Here is a 24,312-nt window from a genome sequence, read left to right as displayed (position 1 = left end):
TCCCTTGTGGGTGGGACCATCTCTGAGCTGGTAGTCTTGGATTCTATAAGAGAGCAGGCTGAGCAAGCCTCAAAAAAATAGGGTGGAAAGCTATAGACACTCAACACTAACCTCGGCGCCCCCAAACACATACACACATGCATGCACAAATGTAAGCATGCACGGGCTTCTACCTCATTGATAGCCTCCCCCCAGTGCCACCCAGCACAGGACCAGAGTCTCAACTCACGCTTGGGGCCTCCGGGTATGAGGAGGCTCCCCCCAGAGAAGAAGCTGGCTCCATCATTTGAGATGACTCGAGACCTGGATGGCGGCAGCAAGTTGGAACCTCTTGCTCTCGGCTCACATGCGTGACCTAAATGAAAAGCACTCTTGTGAGACAGGGCCCGACGTGGGCTGATATGACATGGTAGATCGTTATCAGCCCACGTACCGAGCTCAGTCTGCAGGTGCCTCTACCACACTCGGACCCACTAGCATGGCCCCGTGCCTACTTCTGCGTACCAAGTGCATCCTGCCTGAGGGGGACTGTGGGCAGATGGGCGGTCCCTGCACTCCTGTCTCCTCCAGGCCTGGATCCTGCCTGAGGGGGACTGTGGGCAGATGGGCGGTCCCTGCACTCCTGTCTCCTCCAGGCCTGGATCCAACTGCCTGGGAGGGGTCTCCATTTGATCACACACAGTTCCTACTACTGGCCTCCAGACAACCTTGAAGAAAGCTACCATCTCTAACCTTCGCTTGGGAGAGTTGAGGCTTCAGGGCCAGCGTCTCCACATGCAAGCTTACCCAGTGGCAGAGGGGAGCACATATGGAGACCTCTGCAGTACAGGGGCCTCGGAGCACACAGGTCCCCAGAGAAGACTTAGCAGTGCTGCCTAGCAGCAGATCAAGGTGGCGCTCTGAGATGCTGAAAGCGCTAGGGCCCTGAGGAGCAGCATCTGCCCACAGGCGCCCTCTCTGAGCACAGACCCACAGCTCCACAGGGATGGCTCCCTTGGAGTGAGGCAGAAAGCAGCTAACGAATCACATCCCAGGCTCCACCTCCAAAACACACCTGTGCTGTGCATCTACCAACCTCAGCAGAGCAGGATGGAACAGACGCTGGCATGGGGCCCCCGTCGCCTTCAGCAGGAACCCCTTCCCAGGCTGTCTGCCTTTCTGATGTTCCCCTGTCCATCTGACCCAGGGGCGGGAAAAGGATGCTCCTGGCCACAGGGACAGCCTCCTCTCTCTGGATGCACCTGAGCACCCGCAGCCTTCCAGGTGAGCCACACCTTCTGTCTGACCCACGCTTTCCTGAATGGCTGTGGGCTGAGGTGGACTGGGCCCCTGTCCTCCATCGGGTCTAGCTGGTCTGGAAGCAGTTGAGAACAGGTGGCCTCAGACCCAGAGAACCGCAGCCTAGATCTCAGATTCTGAACTACAGCTAGACCCGTGAGCAGATGTGTCAGAGCCGTGCAGACCATCCCCTCCAGAATGACTGGAGAGGGAGAAGAGGCCGTGCAGCAGAGAAATGCCGACTCGGCAATTTCAGGGAGCCGCTGACTCCAGGGGACGGCTGCTTAGAGCACAGAGCCTAAGCCAGACGTCTTCCACCAGGAAACTCATGCTCCAGCCAGTTCTAGATTGTCTTCCATGCTGGCTGCCTGGTTACCTCTCCTGCAGGTCAGAGCCTTTCCTCAAAACCCCTGGGGCCCGGTCTCTCTCACCGGCTGCAGGGGCCAGAGGCAGGATCCCCATCAGCCCCTTCCTGGATGTGATTCAGGAGCCCGCTGGGCAGACAAATGCAGAGCCAAGCTGCCTGCCTGCTCACAGGCAGAGGCATCTACCCCCATGGCTCAATTCTGTGTCCAGTGCTAGTTGCAGTCCTCCTGGGTACCAGGGGGCAGGGCTGACAGGTCCCGACCATCTCTTCCCAGCAGGTGTCCCAGGAGCTGGTCCTCGGCCAGCCTCAGCCCCGGCCCTGGCATTGGCTTGGTGGCCGGTAATAGAGAGAGAGCCTCGGGCGTCACTCCCTCAGGTGTCCTGCCACAGACACTCAGCCCCAGCTTCCTCCAGCTCTGCTGCTATCTGGGGTCCCAGCGTTCACCCCACCCCCACCTGGGCCCTGTTTCCCACACACTCAGAGCTGACCAAGGCTCCTCAGCCTTGTTCCTTCCCACGTGAATCCAATGCAGAGGGCTGCAGTGTGTGGACTGTGGGGTCTTGGAAAGTTCTGTCATATCCCAGGGAATCACTCCAAGATGGAGCATGCCTGTCACTTGGCAGCAGGCACACACTGTGTTGGCAGGGGACTTGCCCATGCGGGGAAGAAGTTAAGGATTTCCTCCTGGCTTTCTTGACTACCAATGCCCGGTGGCCCTCGGGTCCCCATATCTCAGGTGAGGCCTTTGGTCTAGCCACTGCCCACCAAGGTGAACACTGGCTATGGTAAACCCACACACATACAACTGCTCCAAGAGACAGATCAGGGAGGACGTTTCAAGGTCAAGTGTGACCACATACCCATGCCCACATACCACATGGCATGGGTATGTGGGTGGGCATGGCTCTTAGATCTCAGGATCACGGGAGGGTGGGTGGAGGACGTTTCAAGGTCAAGTGTGACCACATACCCATGCCCACATACCACATGGCATGGGTATGTAGGTGGGCATGGCTCTTAGATCTCAGGATCACGGGAGGGTGGGTGGAGGACGTTTCAAGGTCAAGTGTGACCACATACCCATGCCCAGATACCACATGGCATGGGTATGTGGGTGGGCATGGCTCTTAGATCTCAGGATCACGGGAGGGTGGGCGCTGACCATTGCTGCAGCAGTCAGGTGAGCCGGACACATGGCCACCACGGGGACGGGGGCGGGGGGGGGGGTCTGTCAGCCCTAGTGCTGTCTCCTCTGGCATCGTTCATACTCTCACAGGGTCCATTTGTTGATGACAGAAACACACTGTGTGCTATGAACACACCTCCTCTGTGCTTTCAGAAACAGCTCGGGGGCAAAGGCCTTGCTGGGTACAATCTGCCATGCTAAGGTGCCACGTGAGGACAGAGGGTGGTGCTGGAGACCCCAGCTCGTCCACAGCAGGGGTAGGACTACCCTCTAAGCACACGGGGCTCCCAAGGTGACTCCACGGGGTGGGCGGGAGCAGAGTGTGCCATCACTAGGTGTCTGTCCCACACCACGGCACGAACTCATCACCAGGGACACTCTCTAAAACCTGAGCTCTGCCGTCATGGGTCCCAGGGACATGGGTACCTGGCCCGAGGGCCAGCAAGCCAGCTGGCCCACTGTGAATGAGGCTGCTGGGTGCAGCAGGCAGGCCGAGGGGACAGCTTTGTGTCTGTCACTCTCAAGGCCCCCGCGGCCAGCCTCCCATTTGCTGAAACATGACTGCTATCCCAAGTGGAATTGCTGGTCTTATAAAGAAATGAAAGCCATAACATTTCTCCTACCTAAGAAGCAGGGAGCGGTGGGGTGTGGGAACGGGGCACGTTCCCACCGATGTGCTGCAGCACCCTGACCTTCACTGGCAGCACACGCCACGTCCCTTGTGCTAGCTACCTCGGACGCTGGTCCCCACTGGCTTATCTCCCTCATGCAGGCAAAGTATGAAAATGACAGCTTAAGATAACACATAACGGGGCCCATCTTTCTTCTGAGATAAGATTTTTTCAAACCTGGAGTCACTGCACATCTGTGTGCCACGCCGGTGAGTTAAATATAAAAAGGTCCGGCAGGGCGGGAGCTGGTGCGTCCTGCCTGCGGCTCCCGGAGTCCCGAGGGCTCCAGAGCAGCGTCCCCCTCCTCGCGGGAGCCTCGTTTATTTCTCTGGAACCTAATTGAGTTTTGCTGTTTCCATATTGTCTGTTTTCCAGGCCGCCTTGGATTTACATTTGTAAACAAGCACGCAGAAGCCTTCAACCAGACTTAATGAGCGGTGCATCTGCTCCTCTGTCTCCGCCGCCGCCCCACCCCGCAAGCCCGGGCTTCAGCACACACGCTGGATGTGGCCCGTGGGGCTCCTGGACTTAAAAGGAGGCTGGGTTTTGAGGGATGGAAAAATCCCTGATAGAACGGCATCTCTGTCCCATCCTCACAACCGCCTTCCAGTACGTGTTTTATGCTTTCAATTTTACCAGGAAAATCGCCCAGCTTCTGGAATGCCCAAGGGAGGACCAGTGAGCATTTTGCTAGTCCTGGAGGGTCCTCTCCTGGCCCACCTCCCCAGGACAGGTGCCTGGCCTTACCCCTGACTCTTCTGTCCGGAGAACAGCAGGTGAGACCACCCAGAGCCAGTTCCAAATGCCTGCCCTCACTGGTCCGAATATGGGATAATAATAATAATAATAATAATAATAATAATAATAATAATGGGAGCCGGCTGCGGTCAATCCCTCTGCTGAGCTACCTTGACACAATGTCACTGTACTCAAAAAAAAAAAAAAAAAAAAACCTGTTTTCCTCCCTCTGCTATTCCTGAGACACTGAGAGAACTCAAGACAGCTCTCATCTGATGGGCAGCGCTGGGTCAGGGACCCCAAATGAGATCCCTTCTGGCACATCGTCACCCTGTTTGAGGGTGGTCACAGGAAGATCAGTGGACAGGCCTGAGGAGAAGGGTGATTCCAAGCTCCTGTCAGGACAGGCAGTGAAGGCCTGCTACCAACACAGGTGCATGCGGTGGCTGAGGTCAGGCCGACCCCGGTCACCCTACCAACTGTGTTGGTTTCCTACAAAGTGTGGGGCGTCCACGGTGGCGCTCCCCTCATGCTCCGGCTGGGGAGACGGGTGCTAGAGAAATGGCACAAAATCAGGCGGGCCAGGTGAAGCTGCCGGGCTCTTACCTACGTTGGCCAAGGTCAGGTGCAGGCGGCCCTTCACTACTGTGTGGACTCCAATGGGCTTGACACTGCCGAAGCCAGCCACATCGCCGCTCACCGCCATCATTTCCTGTTCGTACTCAGTGGCCACAACCTCCAGTTCATGTGAGACCTGAACAGCTGGCCGCCCTTGGCGGAGGAGGTGCTACAGGGAGAAGACAGGCAGTGCTGAGCAGCTGGGGTCTAACCATGGACACCTCCAGCAGACTGCTGAGGGTTAGGGCAGCTCCAGACCCACCCAGAGAGGCCCTGGAAGAGGAGAAGGACAAGTCCTTGGAGGCCGTCAGGGACAGAGCTGTCACCTGCCACACTGAAGGGGAGATGAGGCAAGAGGCCAGCTTTTCAGAAACACCAGCTTTTAACAAAGCCCAGCCAGTCTGATCCCGGAATCAACACTGGGTGGCACTGTGGTGCACCAAGGGCCCGGCAGCTGCCTGGTAGGAGCTGGCCTCTGGTGGGAAGAAACACAGGTAACAGAATAAGGCAGGGGCTGGCCAGGCCGCTCTCTGGATTTAAGCAGCATTTCAGTGACGATGAGTCCCAGGAGGGAGCCAGGCCAGGGTGCACAGCAGAGCCCACAAGGACAGAACTGCAGGTTTCGGTGTGGCTGAAGGAGGGGCCAGAGCAGGTGTAAGATCTGGGGACCTCTGGACCCGGGCTGAGGCAGCATGAAGTCCTTGTGCCAGGTGAGGCAGGTAAGCAGAGACTGGCACGAAGGCCCCAGGACAGCACAGCGGAGCGCTCTTGAGCACGTCTCTCCAGCTGTCAATCCCAGGCTTCTGCCTCAGCCCAGGCCAGGCTGGGGGACCAGTGATGGAATCGTAGACTCCAGGCCAGCTTGGACCTCATCAGCTACGTGCCCCGGAGCCAGCCGAAGCTTCTGTAACCCCTGACTCTTCCTACAACCTTGAGAGCACCTTCCCTGGGAGTGAAGACTTGGGGGGCTGCCGGCCCAGGGGCGACTGATAGCCCATTACGAGTACAAACATATCTGTGGTTCAAGAGCCCTGGTACCAGAAAATGGGATGAGGCCTTCAGAGAATGACCCAGAAATATGGGAGCAACATCCAATTCTAGGAGGCAAGGAGATGGGAACAGAGTGAGGGGTCGGGTGCCTGTCATGACGGAGGGCGGGTTGCAAAGAGAAGGTCTCTAGAGGGAAGAATCTGGCTCCTCTTGGGAGGAGCAGGCCTTGCTGGGCCCAGCTGCCCTGTGCATCTGAAGCCCTCACTCTGCTGCTTGGGATGTGACATCAGGGAACACAGAGGCAAAGGGCGTGAGCATTAGGGTAGAGACAGAACCCCAGCTGGTGGTTATGGGTGTGGCTGTGAACTTTTTTCCTCCTTTCCCTGAAAGAAGCATGGGGTCCACCGGCTCCAGCCACAGGAGGAGTCCTTGAACCCAATATGGATTCTGCTTTGCCTTTTAATTTTAAGACTTAAGTAGAAGAGCTAGAGGGATGGCAACTCAGCAGCTAAGGGCATTTACTGCTCTTCCAGAGGACACGAATTCAGTTCCCAGCACCCTGGGCAGCTCACAGCAAAGCTGTCTGTAACTGTAGCTTCAGGGGATCCACTGCCCTCTTCTGGCCTCTAAGGGTACCTGCAGCACACACAGGCACACACACATGCGCACGGAGGAATTTCCACAGAGATAGAGACAGTGAGGTAATGTGTGGTTGGGGCTGGGCAGAACTCCCCACCATGCTTCTATGGCTGCCTTGCCAAGTCCCTTGCATCCTTCCTGGATTCCCTCTACAGCAGAGCCCACCTCCTGCATCTGCATACCATCCCTAGCCAAGGAACCCCATCCTCCCAGAGGACACCCAAGCCAAGGTGCACAGTGGAGGCAACAGTGGAGACTGGATGGGTTAAGAGAGTCGGACAGGAATGAGGGAGCTAGGGTCAGGCACACAGAAGCAGGGCAGGTGGCAGTTGAAGCCTGGAAGGCAGTGCTGGGATCTCGGAGAGACCCTAGCACCCGCCATGATTACACGGGGCTGAGGCCAGCCCAGGGTCTTCATGGTGACCTCCTGCCGATCCCCTGGCTCACGTCACATCACGGGAAAGAGTGAGGGGTCCGAGCACACCAGCAGGGGAGAGGGCGGGAACACACATGCAGAATATTCTAACTAAAATCACAGCACACGAGTCCGACGCTTGGAGGTAGCTCATCGGTGCCTGCCTGGCAGGCTCACTGTCCTGGGGTTGACTCTCAGTACAGGGAAGGCAGGAGAAACCCATGACTGCCAACAGGAACCAGCCATCTTCCCTTATCTCGGTCATTCTCCCCTCTGATGGGCCAGCTCCAGCCACCTCAGAGGACAGGTGACCAGTACCTGCCCTTAGGCAGCCTATAGATAGAATCACTTTGGAAGAGAAGGAAAGCGGCGTGACCAGGCAGGACAGTGTGGGCGAGAAGCTCACCAAAAACACATGGCTGTAGAATCCAGCCTCCATGGAGAAGACTGTCCCCTCAGAGGGCAGGGGACACTGCCCTGTTTGTCACTAGGGAACAGGGTACAGCCCGGTACTGGGCGGTGTCCCTACCCAACAGGCTGAATAGCCACTTGTCCCACATCACCCACCGCGGAGCCCATCCCTCGGGGTAGCTACCTTCATCTGGACGCCGGCAGACCCAATGAGGAGCAAGGAGTCTCCATCCCAGACGTCGACCTGCAGTGTCTGAGCAGCCAGGTAGTGGGCGAACCAGCGCTGCTCTCCTGGCTTCAGGAACCCGGGATCCACCATGTACCTCAGCTGGAAGCCAGGGGAGCCTGCGCAGAGGAGCCTGGGCTGAGTCCACAGGTAATTAGGGCCATTTATCATCCTTACATGCGGAGATATTTCTGCCCTGGTCATGATTACTAATTTCTGCTTCCGTCACAATGACAGTTAATAAACACATTAATCAAAAGCATCATGAAGTACCCAAATTAACAAAGCGAGGAGTCGTGTTCGGGAGACTGTACTTCTTTCCAGTGTGCACAATAAGCTCCCAAAATAAGACTTATGGATTCCACCGAGTCCTTGTAAAACAGAGGGTGATGGATGGGGAGAGCCGTCCCGCGAGGCTCACCAAGGAGTTTATTATTCTATACACAGAACTTAAGGAAGAGGCCAGTCCACATGTGCTGTCAAGGCTGGATCACGTGTGAGCGCACACACACACACACACTGAGCTCCTAGTGCAGGACACTAGCCTGGAGAAACCCCAGGCACCTCTCTGAGGTTGCACCTACCCCAGACTTACTAACATGGTAGCTACACTGCGGCCTCTGCCTTCATCTTCCCGGGGAGACACGATCATTAATTCTGAAGGGACAAAGCTGGCAGTGAGATCACCGTTAGTTAAAGCGCACTTAGCAGCAATGCCGAGGGACCCTCGAAGCAGCGTTTCCTCTCTCTTCTGTCAACAGTGCCAATGGCATCCACAAAGCCCCGAGGGGCAGAGCCCTCACCTCCAGAGAGGAGGGTTGTATGCAGTTCCTCGGGGGGCACTCCTTCCCTCCCTCTGTGACATCCTCTCTGCTACCTCAGACCAAGGCTGACCCAGTGTCAGACCAAGGCTTCAGATCAGTGCCAGCCCCCAGCAAGACCTCTGTGGAACGACAGCTCCAGAGATGCGAGAGAAGGAGCCCAGCACACCTACCTCAGCTAACCCTGGGCACGTGCACAACAGCGTGTCCCAGGCTAGACCCTTGTGTCCACAGCCAGCTCCCCCCCACACCTCCTGGGTGGCTTCCCTGCTCCATCCCCATGACGTCCGCCAACTGCCTTCGACGCTACAAACACCTCACCTCACTCAGCAATCACTAGCTGTGCCCTGCCAGATGCCAGTCCTTACACAAGGTACATGGGGAAACAGGACACACAGCACCCTCACAACCTCCTCACTGGGCCAGAGCAGCAGGCTGTGGCACCTGCTGGCCATGCACAGCAAGCTGGCCGCTTCTTCACACTCTGGGCACAGCCCACTACACCCCAGACCAGTCAGGACCAACAACCTTGCTGTTGGCACTGCCACAGAAGGACCTTCTCCAAGAGTCCCGTGTCATCCCTGGTGGCTCAGAAGCTGTGGGGCCACCAGCCACACTGAAGACGGTCCACACTGGGCAGGGAATGAGCCTGTGCAAGTTCTCAGCCCTCACCACTTACTACCCGTGCCTACTCTGGACGATCCCTGTGACCCCCTCACCCAGCCAAGCCTTGGTGGAACATTTCTCTCTCATTCAACCTCAGCATCCCTCTGTGATTCACAGATGCCTCCTGCCCTGGACAGGTGTCTCCATCAAGGGAGACTCTCCATGTAGACGGACCCCAGAGTTCGGAATGAACTGCAGCAGCTGCAAATGCTCAGGTGCCAAGTAAGGCAGAGGAAATGCAGAGGCACTCGGGGGACGTGGGGCGCACAACAGGAAGTGTTACCACGTTCTATTCAAGGGCAGATCTAACCGCCCACAAGAAAGGGAGGACCCATTACACCAGGGTGCCTACCCCGTAGGCCTCTGCAGAGAAACACCAAGCTGTGCACCCTGGAACACGAACCGGTACACCAGGAAAACAAAGAAAACCTAAATACATCACATAGAGTAGAAAAAAACAAGTCCAGCACTCTGAATACAATGCCATAAACTAGAATTCATTTTAAAAAATTTAATCAAAACAAATTCACAGCTCAATCCTAAGTAACTATGGAAGGGAACACAAGGTTTTCTAGAAAGCCCGACTCAATGGCACACGCCTCACACGCCTGTCATACCAGCACTGGGGAGGTGGAAACAGGAGGATCAGGAGTTCAAGGCCAGCCTGGGCTATATGGTGAGTTCACGGATAGCCTGGCTACCTGAGATACCATGTAGGAGGAAGAGGAAAAAGGGCAAAGAGGAGGAGGATGAAGAAGAGGAGGAGGAGGATGAAGAGGAGGACGAAAGGAAAGAAAGGGGTTTCTAGAAGGCACAACTTCTCAGTGAATGAGACACAGCCAGAGAAAAGCATAGCTCTGCACACCATTGTACATCTACAAAATCAGAAGATCTAAGAAAAATGAATTAAGCAAGGCGAGCAAATGGGGAAGGAAATTGATGACCAAACATAGCAAAGAGAGGGGCTGGAGACGGCGGCTCCGAGGACACAGGCACTGACTTGCAGAGGACCCAGGTTTGGTTCCTGGCATCCACATGGTTGCTCCCAATGGCCTATGACTTCAGGTACAGGGAATCCATCGCCCTCTTCTGGCCTCCTGTGACATAGTTTAACCCTGGAGCTTATTAATTTCTAGTCTGGATGACCTGGGTGTTGGAGCTGTGCTGCTGGAGTCACCTGCTATTGCCTGTCTGACTTTTAACCTCCGTTAGTGTTTGTGCGGTGAGACCCAGAGCCAGGTCCATACACATTTACAACTTTTATGTCTTCTTGATTCGTGTGTGGAAATTTCTTTCTTCCAGTCCTGGCTTGATGTCTACTTCGTTAGACATCAGACCGACCGCATGGGGTTCCCCTGGGCTTCTACTTCCTTGACAGACGGTGCCGACCCTTTGACGGCCAGCCTTGGCCAGTGAGGTGTGGTGTCTGGAGACAGGTACATGTTACTTTCAATTCTGATCACGTTATCTGTATCTTTCAATCAGAGAGTTAATGTATTGCGTGTTATTATTGAGTGGAATCAACTGACTGTGGTTGGGTGGGGTTATCTGGGTGCTCCTGCCGGTGTGTCTTTTGGGATGGTGTGTGCTCTCCTCTGTCACCGCAGCTTCCTTTTTGATGTTGACATCTGGCAGTGTGCACGTCCTTGCTTGTTCCCGTACGGTCTGCTGGCTGTTCCTCTGCGTGGTCCTTTCTGTTCACACTCTGGCTTTGATGGTTTTCTGTCAGGACGCGTGGACTCCAATTCATGAGACTGACTCCCTGTGCTGTCTCAGGTGGGACGTCTCTCTCCCTCTGTGCGCTCCATTCCTAAGTGTCCTGTGCAGTGCTGGCTTCGTAGCCCTAGATTGCTTTGGTCTGCAGCATGTCTTCGTTGTGTTCTGAAATGTCCTTATTCCTCTGTCAGTTCTGAGAGGCGACTTTGCCAGAGGTGGCATCTCGGTTGCCAGCTGCCTCCTCACGGGGCTTGAAGTGTGTCGCGTCCCAGGCTGGCTGGAAACTTAAGAGTCGAGGCCAAAGATCTGAGCAAACCAAGAACTGCTCAGTGCTGCCCTCCTGTGGCCCGGAACCACTGTGTGCAGTGACTTACTTGGCTTCTCTGCTCTTGCTTCTCAAGACAGGGGTAGTAGGGTAAGGGAGAGAGGGGTGGGGCTGTCCTGACCGCCTTGATCCAGGCCTGCTGGGGGTGGGAGTGGGGTGGGGGGGTGGGGAGCAGAAACTAGAGTCCAAAGCGCTCAGGCAAGCAGGAAGGCTGCCCTTGGCCACAGGGCATCGGGCTGCTGTTACAGCTGAGGCCTTCCATGGCAGTGTAAGCTTCAGGGGTGGAAGCCAGAGGCATGCTCAGAGCTGGTTCTCGGGGTGAATGTCCCCGTAACTGCTTTGTTATGAACAAGCAGAAAGAGAAGAGATGTTTTGATCTGTACTTTCTGACTCCGGACCACCCAGCTGAGACCTCCTGCTAGCTTGTGTCACGTCTGTCCTGTGTCCCCTGCCCGGACGCCACGCTTCTGTCCCAAGGCTCTCTTCTCTCCCAGCACAGGTGGCAGCCTGCACACCAGGTGACTTCTGTCTTGTTGGGTCTACATATATGGCATTAGTTGCTGTTCCAACTAGCTACTTCTAGTTTGGTTTCTTTACTGACTCATAGCTAGTAGCATGTCTTAATTTTTTAAATCAGTTCAGAGAGTTTAAGGGGGTCAGGGGTGGGGTTGATGGCACGTTTCCAACCTAGCAGCATCAACGCCAGAGAGCAGCGTAAGGTTTGATTTAGGAATTTCCAGGTCAGTGTACAAAGTTAACGGAAGCTACCTCTTCTTCACAGCCCCCTGTCGCTGTCCCTGTTCTTCTTCCCTGCGAGCTCTATATCATCTCTAGGCTGCATTTCAGACTGTCCTCACTTCTCCCCTGTGGCCTCTCATTCTCCGGCACCCCTGAGCCTCAGAGCCTGTCTCCGAGCTCTACAGCCAATGCTGCAAAAGTGGCTTCTCCTGGCACAGGAGCTGGAGTATGGTTTCCTGGCCACTGTCCACCTCAAGGGACCGCAGCGTGGTCTCAAGAGCTAAGACGGGAAAAACGTGTCAGAAACATGTGTTTCTGCCTTGTGTGATTTAAATCCCATACTTTACAATGAAACCTGGAGCGGTGAGCCACTGCCTGCCCGAGGAAGGCCAAAGCACCCTGTCATCGTTTATCCAGCCTGTCCCACGTGAACCACACCTCCTCAATAGCCGGCGAGATGCTCAGATCATGGGAGCATCTGCTTGTCAAGCAGAGGTTTCCAAAGCAGACAGGGACTCTTGTGTCCTCTCCAGAGAAGCACAAAACCACATGTAGTGGGTACAGTCAGTGACACAGAACCATCAAGGGAACAGGCCAGCGCTGCAGAAGTGTCACCACAAAAGCTCTCGTCAAAAACCAGAGGCCTCGCCCCAGTGCCCGGGAAAGGGAGGGATCAGAAAACACCCGCGAGCCACTGCCACGAGACAGAAAACAAGTCTAGACTGCCTCGGAAGCTCTACAGGACAGTGTGGCTCACACGCTGCACAGACAGTACAGCCAACAAGTGAGGGCCACACCCACCACAGAAGGGGGACTCCATCTCTGTTTCTGTCTTTAATAACAATTAGTGTGTGTGTGTGTGTGTGTGCCCACATTTGCATATATGCACACACGTCACAGTGCACACGTAGAGGTCAGAGAACAAACAGCAGGAACGGGTTCTCTCTCCCTCCACCATGTGGGTCCCGGGGATTGAACTCAGGTCCTCGGGCTTGGTAGAAGGTATCTTTACCTGCTGAGCCACCTCACAGCCTGAGACCCGATTTCTGAGCAGATTACATTTTAAACTGAATATCTGTAGGAACTGTAATATTGGCATGATAGCTAATGGTATTAAAAATTGTTTTTAATTCTTAGATGGCATTATAATATTGGATGTAAACTTTTCAGAAAACTGAGTCGCAGAGGCACTGTGGAAAGAAATCCTGGTAAGAGGGGATTGACGCTGACATCAGGCTGACTAGAGGTCCTGGGCAGAGCACAGCCGGCCAGCACAGAGCTTGGTCTTGCGCACAGACCAATCACTCCGTTCTCTCGAGTCCACACATATGGCAAGCTGCACCCAGTCCCCCGCTCCTAAGAATAACATTTACGGGAACGGAGAGTTGGGTCTGCAGTTAGAAGCACCTGCTGCTCTTGGAAGGACGTTTGATTTCCAGCCCCCGTTCACAGTCACCGTGACTCCAACTCCATGGGATCTCTCCCAGCCTCCATGGGTAATCACACACGAGTGGCAGACACTCAGACACGCAGACATATAAATAAAAAGAAAAGGAGGCATAGAACAACAGCTCCACAAGGCCTGGCCCAGGGTTCCTTCGTTTAGCACTTACCAGCATCAGAGGAGCCATCTTTACTAATGGGGACGAGGATGTGGGACGGGGTGCCAGGGCCGATCTTGCCCGTCCCATCCAGCTTGACCAGCTGCAGGCGTGGCGTGGTCTCGGGTGGGAAACGGTAAAACTGGAAGGTGAAATACACAGTCTCTGGCCATGGCGTTCCTGGGCGTTCCTGGGCGGCTCTGAATACAAGACAGGGAATTAGACATCCGCAGAGACCTCCCAGGGCGTGACGCACAGGGACGGCGTAGGGACTGTGGTCACCGAGGCTGCCTCAGTGACCACAGAGACTGCTTTGTCCTCTCAGGGGACGGGATGGGGGCTACTCCAGGTGCCATGACCTCTTGCCTGGAGTTGCTGCTGTCAACAGCACTGGCATCTGAGAACTGGGCACGCATGGGTTAGGCTTTAATTAGCCTGGAAGACTGCACAGAGGAGGGCCTCTGACATTTACAAAGGAGGGCCCCAGGCAGAAAAACGTAAAATCAGACGGCAGGTCTAAGGTCAACTGGAGGAAAGCTCTAATGTTTAAGACAAAGATAGCTGGTTACTGCCTCAGTCGCTACACACTGTATTCATATGACAGATTACCAACCACCCACACCATATCACATGACAGATTACCAACCACCCTGTAAACCCACACAAATACTATTTGTGTCAATTAACTGGGAAAACAGGTGGTCCTGACCCAGCTGGACAGTATCTGACCACAGAGCATGCTGAAAGTCAGACCTTCAGCGTGAGGAAGCCACGCGATGCTCAGACCCCTGGAGACTACCTGCTGAAGGCAAGAAACTGCAGCACAATCTCATTCCCTCCGAGAGGGTCCGACTCCTCCTTCTGAGGGTTGAACCTCACAGGATCTACGGGATTGACGGCCTCCACTGGCTGCTGGCTGGCATCAAGGATCTCGGGGAAGCCAGAAGACTGCAGAAGCACCATCGCAGCTCTGGAGAGCTGGCTTCTAGAGCTGAAACAGACAAATCCCTCAGCCCCTGACTGCAGGAGGTGCAAGGTCCTGCTCATCAAAGCCGAAGGGTCCAAGCCCTCTCCCGCCAAGCCTCACCTCCTGGTCTGTGCTCCCACCACGATGGGGGCATGCAGAGGAGTGAAGGGAAGTTCCTGTAGATGCTCAACAGTAGGCATTCCCTGGAGCGAGGCCGGCTGGGTCAGGTCGGCTTCCAGGTGAGAGACCCTGCTCTCTAATACAGATTCCTGCCCGAGAAAACCAGGCTCCGGGTGAACACAGCAAGAACCCACCACTGAGGGCTCCAAAGGTGCTCAGGTCTAAGGCTGGGCTGCCCTGATGGCTTCTACAGGGTCGCTAGCCTCAGCATCATGGGTGCCGTGCAATACCTGGGACAAACTATAAAGGTTCTGTTGTTGTCTGTATTCAGGGTGAGCCGGTCACTCTGTATCTTAGAGAGCGACCGCATCTGTGGTTTACAAACCACAAATCGAATGAGCAGACCAGCGCTGCAGAGACAATGGCCCCAAGCATGGCTGTAGGGCATCACGTTCCTGTCCTGTCTCGGACGCAGGACGGCAGATGCGTGAGGTGGGAAGCAGGGTGTCACCTCCCTCCCTTCCCATCCCACAGCCCCGCATCACGGAGAAAACCCCAAGGGCCCTGTCACCTAGCCAACCAAACATCAAACTCCCTTCCCATGACGGGTGATGAGGGACAGGAGGGTACACTCACGGCCTGGAGCTGGGGACCCTCTGGGGACTGAGAGCTGTCCGGGGGCAGAGGAGGGGGCTTGGAAGAGCTTCGCAGAGCTGGGGACAGCGGGGAGGCCGCCAGTTGGGAGAGCGAGAGCTGTAGGGCAAGGGCTTGGGTGAGATGTCAGTCAGCTCAGGGAGCCCCTCCCCCCCCCCGCCCGCACAGACCCCATGAGACAGGACAATGGCTCCCATGCATCGCTGCCAGGAATAACGCCAGCACCCTCGCAGCCAGCGGCTGCTCTGACATCCAGGGCCCTCCAAACTTCCTTAATGCATAATTATGAGGAGACCTGGTTCTGTGATCTCTCAAACATCACAGTTGGAAAGAGAACAGTCACCGCGGGAAAGCTGGTGGAGAGGAGGGGGCGTCCTGCAGCAGGATCAGAAGGCGCGCATCATCGGGCTTCCCTCCTACCCTGCACTGGACACCCTCTATGGTTATGTCCAACCTCCTGCCCACTGAGTCTCCTCACCAAGACAGTGACCACACTATGTTCACGGTGAAGAATGAATGCCAATATCAAGAGGCAGGGGCGGGGCAGGGTGGGGCAGGGCGGGGCCGGGTGCAACTCCAGGCTGCACTGCACTAGCGCATGTGTCTCACAGCTGGAATCTGCTTCGATGCACACCTCTGAGGGGTGATGGCTCCCCGCAGGGACATCTGGCCCAGAGGAGGGCTCAGCAGAATGGGCGCAGGAGCAGTGAGTGCCGGGCAGTATCCCTGGGGCCTGGGAAAGGTCTCGGGGTCCACTCAGCCCCCTTCAGACTGCCAGGCCAGCAGGAGGCGGGAACTGGCCTGCAGACCGCGCCTCGGATATGGCTTCTCTGAACATCATTTCCAGGATGGGGCTAAAAGTTGTGCAGTCAAAGCCACTCAGGGCCAGGGGACACAAGAGCCCCCAGCCTGCCAGGTGGTGCCCCTCTGGGAGGAGTGAAGGTTCCAGGGTCTCAAGCTGTCACTGTCACTGGCTCAACAGGCCTCACCACTGGGAGAATGTGGCATTTTAAGTGTGGGCAGCAGGGTGCAGGGTCACTAACCAGGCAGGAAGCCACCAGACTGGCAGCCAGACCTGGAAATCAGCTAGTGAAGCTGGCTGCGTGCGGGGCAGAGCAGGGTGGGGACCACCAGCCCTGGCATGCAAGCAGAGTCCTTTCTGAAGCCCAAACTCCCTCCCTGAGCCCTTCTTCTGGACCTTGTAAGAGACCGCCTTGAGCCTGAACTTACCCCTGGGCCCACAGGAGAGTCTTGTATTGCAGCAAGATCCCGGGCTGCTGGTGCTGGTGTGCCTGGGGTGGGGAGCGAAAGGGTTGTCAGCCTCGGCCTGGCCCAGAGACCAGAGACCAGATGCCAGTCCAGTTGGGCCCACCGTCTCTCTACCTCATCCTTAACAGGACTGGAAGCAGTGCTGATCCCTCTCCTCCCGCTAACCCCGCTGGCCCCTCACCCCTCCCCTGACCCCTCACCTTGCCCAGCTCTACCTACTTACTTCCGCAGCGGGCAGCCTTGCTAAGTGCGGTCCCGACACTCGCGCTCTCTGACACACTGCCACACTACTGAAGGCTTCCCGCCACTCACACCCACTGCCCTGGGAGTGCCCGGCTCTGTGGTACACCTAGCACAACAGTGCGGAGGTGGAGGCTTGGCTCTCAGTCCCAATCCAACCTCTGAGCCTAGCCAGCCCCCCCCCCAGGCCCCTCATTCATGGTGCAGATGCACCTCTGGGAAGTCTACTCAGAGGTCAAGGCCAGCCCTCCGCCAAGTTCCCCAGAGCTGGGGGGCTGAGAGCAGCTGTGACCCTTCAGAGGCCAGGGCAGGGTCCAGTACCCCAAGAGGCCCTCTGCAGAGTGACACGCTCCTCCAGGGAACTTGGGTGACAAGGGGCCGCCTGCACCCCCTGCCCTGTAGCTGCACGGCAGTGAGGCCAGGGGTGAGGCTGGGGCCAGTGTGTGCAGGTCCTCACAGCCATGACATCCTGCAGTCACTTCACGCGTGCCTTCAGCCCCACAGTCACACCATCTATAGATATGGGGCAGCCTCAAGGAGACCCTAGTCCGTCTGACAGGGAGGGCCTCCTCTGCCTGCCCCCCCCCCCGTGACTATGGCGTGACCCGACAGCTGTCCCTAAGGTCACAGCTGCCAGCTGCAGCTCCACGTCCAGTCCTTGCCTGGATCACTACAGTCTCCAAGGATGGCACACTGGCCACTTCTAGGAGACCTCATCCCAGACTACCCTTGATTTCCGGAAAAATCGTACCCTCTCCCTAGGGTCTTGTCCAACAATCACGGGAAAAACAAGAGACACCAGGCACTCACAAAGCCCTCTCTTCCTCCCCTGGGGCCACAAATGTCATGAATGAATCTCACACTTCCCAAGGTTCCCTGGGGCTAAACAGCCTGGTGACCCTGGCTCTGCACCACCTGTGTAGAGAATGCCTGGCAGCCTCCTGTTGCACTCTGGGTAGCACCAAAGCCAAAACAATGCCAGCATCCTCGCCATTGAGGGGACCCCAGAGCACACTGCTCAAGCCGCAGTACATCGGCCATCACCTCCAGGCCTCTGGCTGCTTTACAGAGGATCCCTTAGGAGATACTGCATCTTGCCCCCAAGGCCTCACAAGGGTGCGAGGCCTCACTGTTGGGGACAAGATGGCAGGGAGTTCCAGGAGCAGAAGTGGGAACCAGCCCAGAAGGACTTCTGCCTCAGGTAACCCAACTGCCCAGACTGGCTGATGCAGCTCTCGATAAGGCTCGTGGTACAGCCCAGACACCACCTGGGACATGTCCGCTCGCCTAACCCCTCTCTCCTAACATGTCAACCAGCAGGGTTCCCAGGGACCCAGACACTCCCGTCCGAGGAGGCTGTCATGCGGGAGGCAGAAGGAGGATGGTCTCGGCTCTCTGGAGGCAAGTGTGAGTGTCCCCTCCCAGCCGCCCACCACGGGGAGCCAGGCCAGGCCAGGTCCCCCAGAACATCCTCTGCAGCTCTCTCCTTTACCTAAAACAGCCCCAAGATGAAACAGAAAAGCTCTACTCTGTTCCACCCTAATGGGGGACTTGGAAAACTCTGCAGGCTGATTTTAGTAAAGAGGAAAAATTGCAGGAGATGGCTCCATTATCCTTAGCTGAGAGAAGCCAGCACTTAGGCTCTGGCCTATGCATCCTCCGGGTGAGGGAAAGCTGGAGGCAGCGCTCCCCGGGCCCATTACAGCTTCTCCCCCACAGGCTCAAATCTGGGTATTGTATGGGCTGTTTCTCCAGGTAATTCTTTATATTGTGACTTACCATGCAATTTTACCTCCCGAGAGAGTTAAAACAGCCTTTAAAAGGCTCTGGCAGCCCTCTTATGACACCTGCTGTGAGCCCAGGTTGGGAGGGCCCAACCCACACCCCAAGGGAAGAAATACATCAGGACCCAGAGAGGTTCATTTTCCGATCTTTCCCTCTTAGAGGTTGTTCATCCCTCCTTGGGGTGCACCATGGCCCCACAGGAAGGGTGTGTCTGATGGGAAGACCCTCCCTTCTGCTATAGCACAAAACTGGGAAGGAAACCCCAGATGGAGCCCAGGACAATGGATCTATGTGCCCACATCTCCCTTGCAGGATGTCCAAGTGCACACTACACATCCCTGAACCGATACAACCATGACCTTGTATGGCAAGGAGCCCCTGGGGCAAAGAGGTTGCTGGAGCACCGTGCTGTCAGGGCAGCATGCTGGGCTTACAGTGAGAAGAGCTGGTGACTGAACGCACGGCACAATTCTACAGCCCCTGCTTCTCCACAGAATGCGCCCTCCAACGCTGGCCTCCATTCCTGGGACTGAGGTCACATTTGGCTGTGCCTGGACCTCTGCATTTGAGCCTTGCAGCTCAGTTGCACACAAGCTTGCAGAGTTCAAAGGGAAAAGACTAAGCCAAGGGGTCTCTAGACACCAGCAGAGGCTGCTGGTCCAACGCCAGGAACTAGGAAATCAGCTCCCTGGCCTGCCTCAGCAGGCTCCATGGCCCGCTGAGAACTGTCTAGCTGTCCTGTCGTCTGTTCTCTCTGCCAGGCTCCACATGCCAAGAACTGCTGTCAGCAAACTGTCCACGGTCCACCCGAGCTCTCCGTCAGAAGCCACAATGTCCTCCCCGTGGCTAAGCGAGGGTCCCTGAAGGCCAGGCAGGAGCCCATGTTCTGACCCCAATCTGAGCTGTCACAGGTCCCTTTGGGTCACTCTAAGACACAGAAGGCCCCTGCCTTCTGTGCATCCTATAGAGAGGGGCTGCAGTGTGGCCATAAGGTGAGACTTCTCTGGGACTCTGGGACACAGTGAGCTGCTTCCCTCCAGCCCTGGGCAGCCCTTAGCATATTTTGGCCTGACCATGCATGTTGGACACAGAGGTGCGCTCTCCATCCATGATCATAGCTGGTTGGTCTCCTGGTGACAGTGAGTGTGCACGCTGCTTTTCTGTTCCGCACGGTGCCTGCCAGAGGATGGGGACTGTGGCACGAGGGGACCACAACATGGGCAGTGTCTCCCCACAACCTGACATCCAACATCACCTTCTTGACGCACAGCAGCTCGGGAGAGTGGGACCTGGACCCGTCACGTCGCCTCGGAGTCACAACATGCCGTGCGACAGTGGGCAGACAGGACAGTGGCCTTTCCCACATTCTACTTTCCCAGCCCTCCGGTTCACGGGTCCCATTTGTCACTTGCTTGTACTTATGCAAGGGCCACAGAAAGATGCCAAGGCAGGGAACTAGCTAACAAGGGACAGGACCTCCACCACTGTCCCAGGACTGGTGGCACTAGGGTCCTCAGGAGCACAGAACCTGCAGAGGCCGGGCGTGTTCTTTCTGGGAAGGAGGATGGTTTACCATGGCATCTTCCTGCTGATGGCCTTGGTAGCTTGGGGCCTCCCAACCCCACGCACGAGCTCCCTTCCTGAGAGGGCCGCACGGGAGGTGCTGGGAAGCAGCCGGCACATGGGGTGAGAGGTGGAGGGGCGTGGGCAGAGGAAAGCACTTGGCTCGATGAATGCCCAGACCACGGCCACCTGTGGTCGACCACAAGACAGGAGAGCAAAGGCCCAAAGGAGCAGCAAGAAGGGAGAGGGGCAGGAAGCAGTTGCCTGGCAACAAACCACAGCTGGAGAAGGGTAGAGGCAGAGACGGGGACAGTGTGGCCCATCACAGAGAGGGAGAGGAGGAAAGGGCCTGGGCCCTAATGAGACCATGACTAAACCTAAAGAAGGGTAGCAAAAGAGGCTCCCTGTTATCAGACTGGGGGATAAAGGATGAGTCGGGACTAATGGGCTCCAGGTGCTGGGGACGCACAAGACACACCCGTCTGAAAGGCCTTTATTCCTCACTCTCTGCGGCTTCCTGAGGCTCGGATCACAGGGATGGAAAAATGGTACCCTAAGAGATAAAGGGAGAACTCAGGCCACGACCCTCAGGGGATGGAGAAGCCAGGTGACCTGCCTGGGGCCCTGAAGGGTCAAGATCAACTCTGTTTGCTGACAGGAACCACGCTCTCCACACATGTGCCAAGCCCTACCACTGCTGTGTCCAAAGTGGCCAAAAGCATCACCCCACACACACACTCACACACACACACACACTCACACAAACGCTCATACACACACACACTCACACATACACACACACTCACACACTCACACACACTCACTCACACACACTCACACATACACACACACTCACACACACATACACACACACACACACACACTCACACACACACATACACATACACACACACTTCTGTGGGGTGACCAGACTCCCCTGACACACAGATGCCCATCTGCCAGAGGAGCCACACAGCACAGTGGCAGCTGCCGGGATCTAAGCACATGTGTCCTGGGGAACGCGGCAGCGGGCATCTGCGATGACCCCTGTCACAGGAGTGCTTTCAGATCCTCTGAGCAAACAACCCAAAAATGCTGTCGCCACTGGAACACTCAAAAGCAAAATATGGGTCAAGGAAACATCAAGACGGATCAAAAGTGCGAACTGTGCGCCCTCTAGTGGCTCTAGCTTGCTCTCCAGCTGTCGGAGATGAACAGACCTCGCTCTCTGTCAGCTTTATAGGAAAAATAAAAAGGATGATTCACAAGGCGAAGCCAGAATACCTCACTTAAGGTGACAGACACCGAGGTCTGCAAAGTTCCCCTCGCAGGTTAGACACTTGTGGATATTTCAGTCTTTTACTGGGGTCTTGGGAGGCAATGACTTTTAAGCCTGGAGCAAGGCGGAGTGACTGACTGTATTAACGTGACGTGAGTGCAGACATAAATCCAAATTAAATAAGCCAAACAAAATCAGGTCCCAACCACAGCCACCGAGGCACATACCGCTATGCTACTACACTACGGAGCCATTCCGGATGTCCACAAGAACCAAAACAGATGCCTCTCTACAGACAGACAGTGAATCTTTCAGTTAAGAACTAAGAGTGCACAGGACCGCCCTGCTTCTTCAGGACTCCAATTGCTGCTCATGTGTCCCAGAGGAAAACACCCCCAGCTGGCTCACTTGGGAGAGCTCTGAGCTGAAAGGAAGCACTCAGAGGAGGCTGGGCGAGTAGGCTCTGGCTTCCTGCTGTCCCTCCAGCCCCAGCCCACTTGGTCCTTACAGTCAGCCCCTCCATAGCCACATCCACACACACAGGGGCTGCTGAAGGGCAGGCTGGGGGCTGGTAGCTACCATACTTCTCAAGCAAGGGGGGAAGCAGGGGGAGCCAGAGGAAGCCGGCGCAGACTGAGGTGTCTCGTGGGCCCCGCAGAGAGGGAGGCTGGGCCGAGCAGAGAGGATGGGAACTCATATGAACAAAACCTTCCACTGTCCTCCGAGACCTGACCCTCTCTGACCACTTCCCCATGGCGAACCACCCTGCACCCCTCACCCCACACCCAGAGTGCGTGTGTGACCCTGTCTCCAGCCCCCTGTCCCCAGCAACACCCTCATCCCTACCGCACTCCCTGTCCCTGTCTCCTGTCATCATAATGCTCATAAATACGGGTAACACAGCAAGATCACCACCTCCAAACTCTCCTGGAACAAAGTGACACAGGCTCTGTTGGAATTCCTAAATCCAAGGATTATCCTGGAGGGCCTGGGCTCAGAGCTCAGAGAAAGTTCTGGCAAATAGCCAGTTCTGCAGAAAACAGAGCTGACAGGAAGGGAAAGAGCACAGGGGAGAGCCAGGGGGACAGATGGGAGGATGGACCGGGTCTCGGTGACACTGAGTTCTGGGATCTTGTAGAGTTAACATCAATGCTGCCTCTGGTCTTTCTATCACATCAGACAATGAGATTTTATCTTTCTTTCTATCACATCAGACAATGAGACTCCTTTGTCTTTCTTTCATTTATTTGGCAAACAAATCAGCTTATTTATCCATTCCCTTAGCTGGGCAGGAGAGGGTATTTTTTTCAATGCTTGAGTGCTGAAAGGTCACAGGGCTGCAGAGATGTCTCCTTGGGTAAGAGCACTTGTTGCTCAACCATGAAGACCTGAGTTCAAATCCCTCCCAGCACCCATTAGAAGAAGTCAGGCAGAGCCACGTGCCTGCATCCCGGGGCTGTGGAGGGTGGAGACAGACTGCTGGGTCACACTGGCCACCAGAGTCCCTCCAGGTCCAGAGAGACTCTGTGTCAAGGGGAGAATCCAGCAGAGTGTGCTGCAGCGGGGGTCTGACACGCTCTGACTAAACACACACGTTTGTTGCTTCCTTGTGCTGAGAATTGGATTTAGGGACCCCACATGCTCTGCCACTAAGCCCCATTCCCAGCTCCACGGGCACAATCTAAAATTGCGATGGAGAGATGGCTCAGCAGCTAAAAGCCCATATTGCTCTTGCAGAGGACCTAGCTCATTTCCCAGCTCCCGACTGCCTTAACTCCAGCTCTAGGCAACTCGACAAAATAAAATGTAAAGTAAATCACAGTCAAGAAGAGCCAGGGCCTCTGTACGAGGTGGCGCACAGCTTGAATCTCAGCACTTGGGAGACAGAGGCAGGTGCATCTCTGTGAGTTTGAGGTTAGCCTGGTCTACAAAGCAAGTTCCAGGGCTATACAGAGAAACCCTGTCTCAGGAGAAAAATAAAGTCTAAAGACAGCGGGAGCCATTCTGGGCTCCGTGTGCTGTGAAGGTGACGAGGGTACACGGCTGGGGTCCGTGTGCAGCTGGCTGTACGTCACTTCTGATTCTTATGCCATCTGAATCGTCTCCACTCTCTTACAGTTTCTAAAGCTTTATTCTTTAATCCATCGGGTGGTGTGTGTGTGTGTGTGTGTGTGTGAGAGAGAGACAGACAGACAGACAGACAGACAGACAGACAGACAGACAGACAGAGACAGACAGAGAGAGGGGGGAGAGGGAGGGAGTTATTCTGCAACATTTATTTGAGTGACGTGAAGCTAGGACTGGCTTCTGCGTTTTCTGTAGAACCAAGTGTGCAGCACCATCTACTGGCTGGTCGTCCTGACTCCCTGTGGACAGCGCCAGGACTGACTGCTCCTGGCCCCTGAGACAGCCACATCCTAACCCACAGAAGCTACTGGTGAGGTGCCAATGGCTGCTGGTCCAGACCATGAAGCATCATTGCCAGACAGTCCAGGGAGGAGGGAGGAGGGAGGGGGAGGAGGAGGGAAGGGGAGGGAGGAAGGAGGACAGGTCTGCTGAGCACGATTCAACAACTAGGAACTTCAACGGCTCTAGAGAGGGTGCCTTCAGCATGGCTGGGCACCAAATGCTTAGGTTTTCTGCTTCCAGGCCTTTCAGAAAACCCCACTGACCAGGAAAACAGAGGTCTGCGCGTACCTAGCTGTAGGTCAAAAGGGTCAGCAGATTGCTGGTCTATCAATGAGAAAATTACATTCAAAGGGACCAAGCTCTGCAAACCAGAACCTCAAAATGCAGAGTATCCTACGTCAGGATTTGGGTACCAAATTGGGATGGAAACTGCCCAGATTATCAGGGGCTGGGGAAGGGGTGCTAGGAAAGGGCAGCATGTCCTCCATCGCCATTTGTCATCCCCTGCTGTTGGGCAGCCAGAGGAATCATGGGAGCACAGCAGGAGGGTGGGGAGCACAGTGAGAGGGTGGGAGCACAGCTGGAAGGTGGGGAGCACAGTGAGAGGGTGGGAGCACAGC

The 24,312-nt window shown here is 55.7% G+C and overlaps 1 protein-coding gene across 1 annotated transcript in view; it reads right to left on the bottom strand.

Annotated features, from left to right (window-relative positions):
- Nphp4 (nephrocystin 4) overlaps window positions 1–24,312 on the bottom strand; it is an 81,841-nt gene that overhangs the window by 12,772 nt on the left and 44,757 nt on the right. The window contains exons 12-19 of the mRNA XM_021201228.2: window positions 16,378–16,439; window positions 15,130–15,246; window positions 14,494–14,642; window positions 14,206–14,397; window positions 13,419–13,606; window positions 7,498–7,658; window positions 4,847–5,027; window positions 230–355 (exon numbers count right to left, since the gene is read on the bottom strand). Coding sequence (XP_021056887.1) covers window positions 230–355; window positions 4,847–5,027; window positions 7,498–7,658; window positions 13,419–13,606; window positions 14,206–14,397; window positions 14,494–14,642; window positions 15,130–15,246; window positions 16,378–16,439 — 1,176 coding nt within the window. The remainder of the gene's footprint in view (window positions 1–229; window positions 356–4,846; window positions 5,028–7,497; window positions 7,659–13,418; window positions 13,607–14,205; window positions 14,398–14,493; window positions 14,643–15,129; window positions 15,247–16,377; window positions 16,440–24,312) is intronic.

Source organism: Mus pahari, chromosome 6 (genome assembly GCF_900095145.1).
Source record: "Mus pahari chromosome 6, PAHARI_EIJ_v1.1, whole genome shotgun sequence".
NCBI lineage: Eukaryota > Metazoa > Chordata > Mammalia > Rodentia > Muridae > Mus > Mus pahari.
The sequence above is the reverse complement of the archived record's forward strand: the minus strand, read 5'-3'. Positions and strand labels throughout refer to the sequence as shown.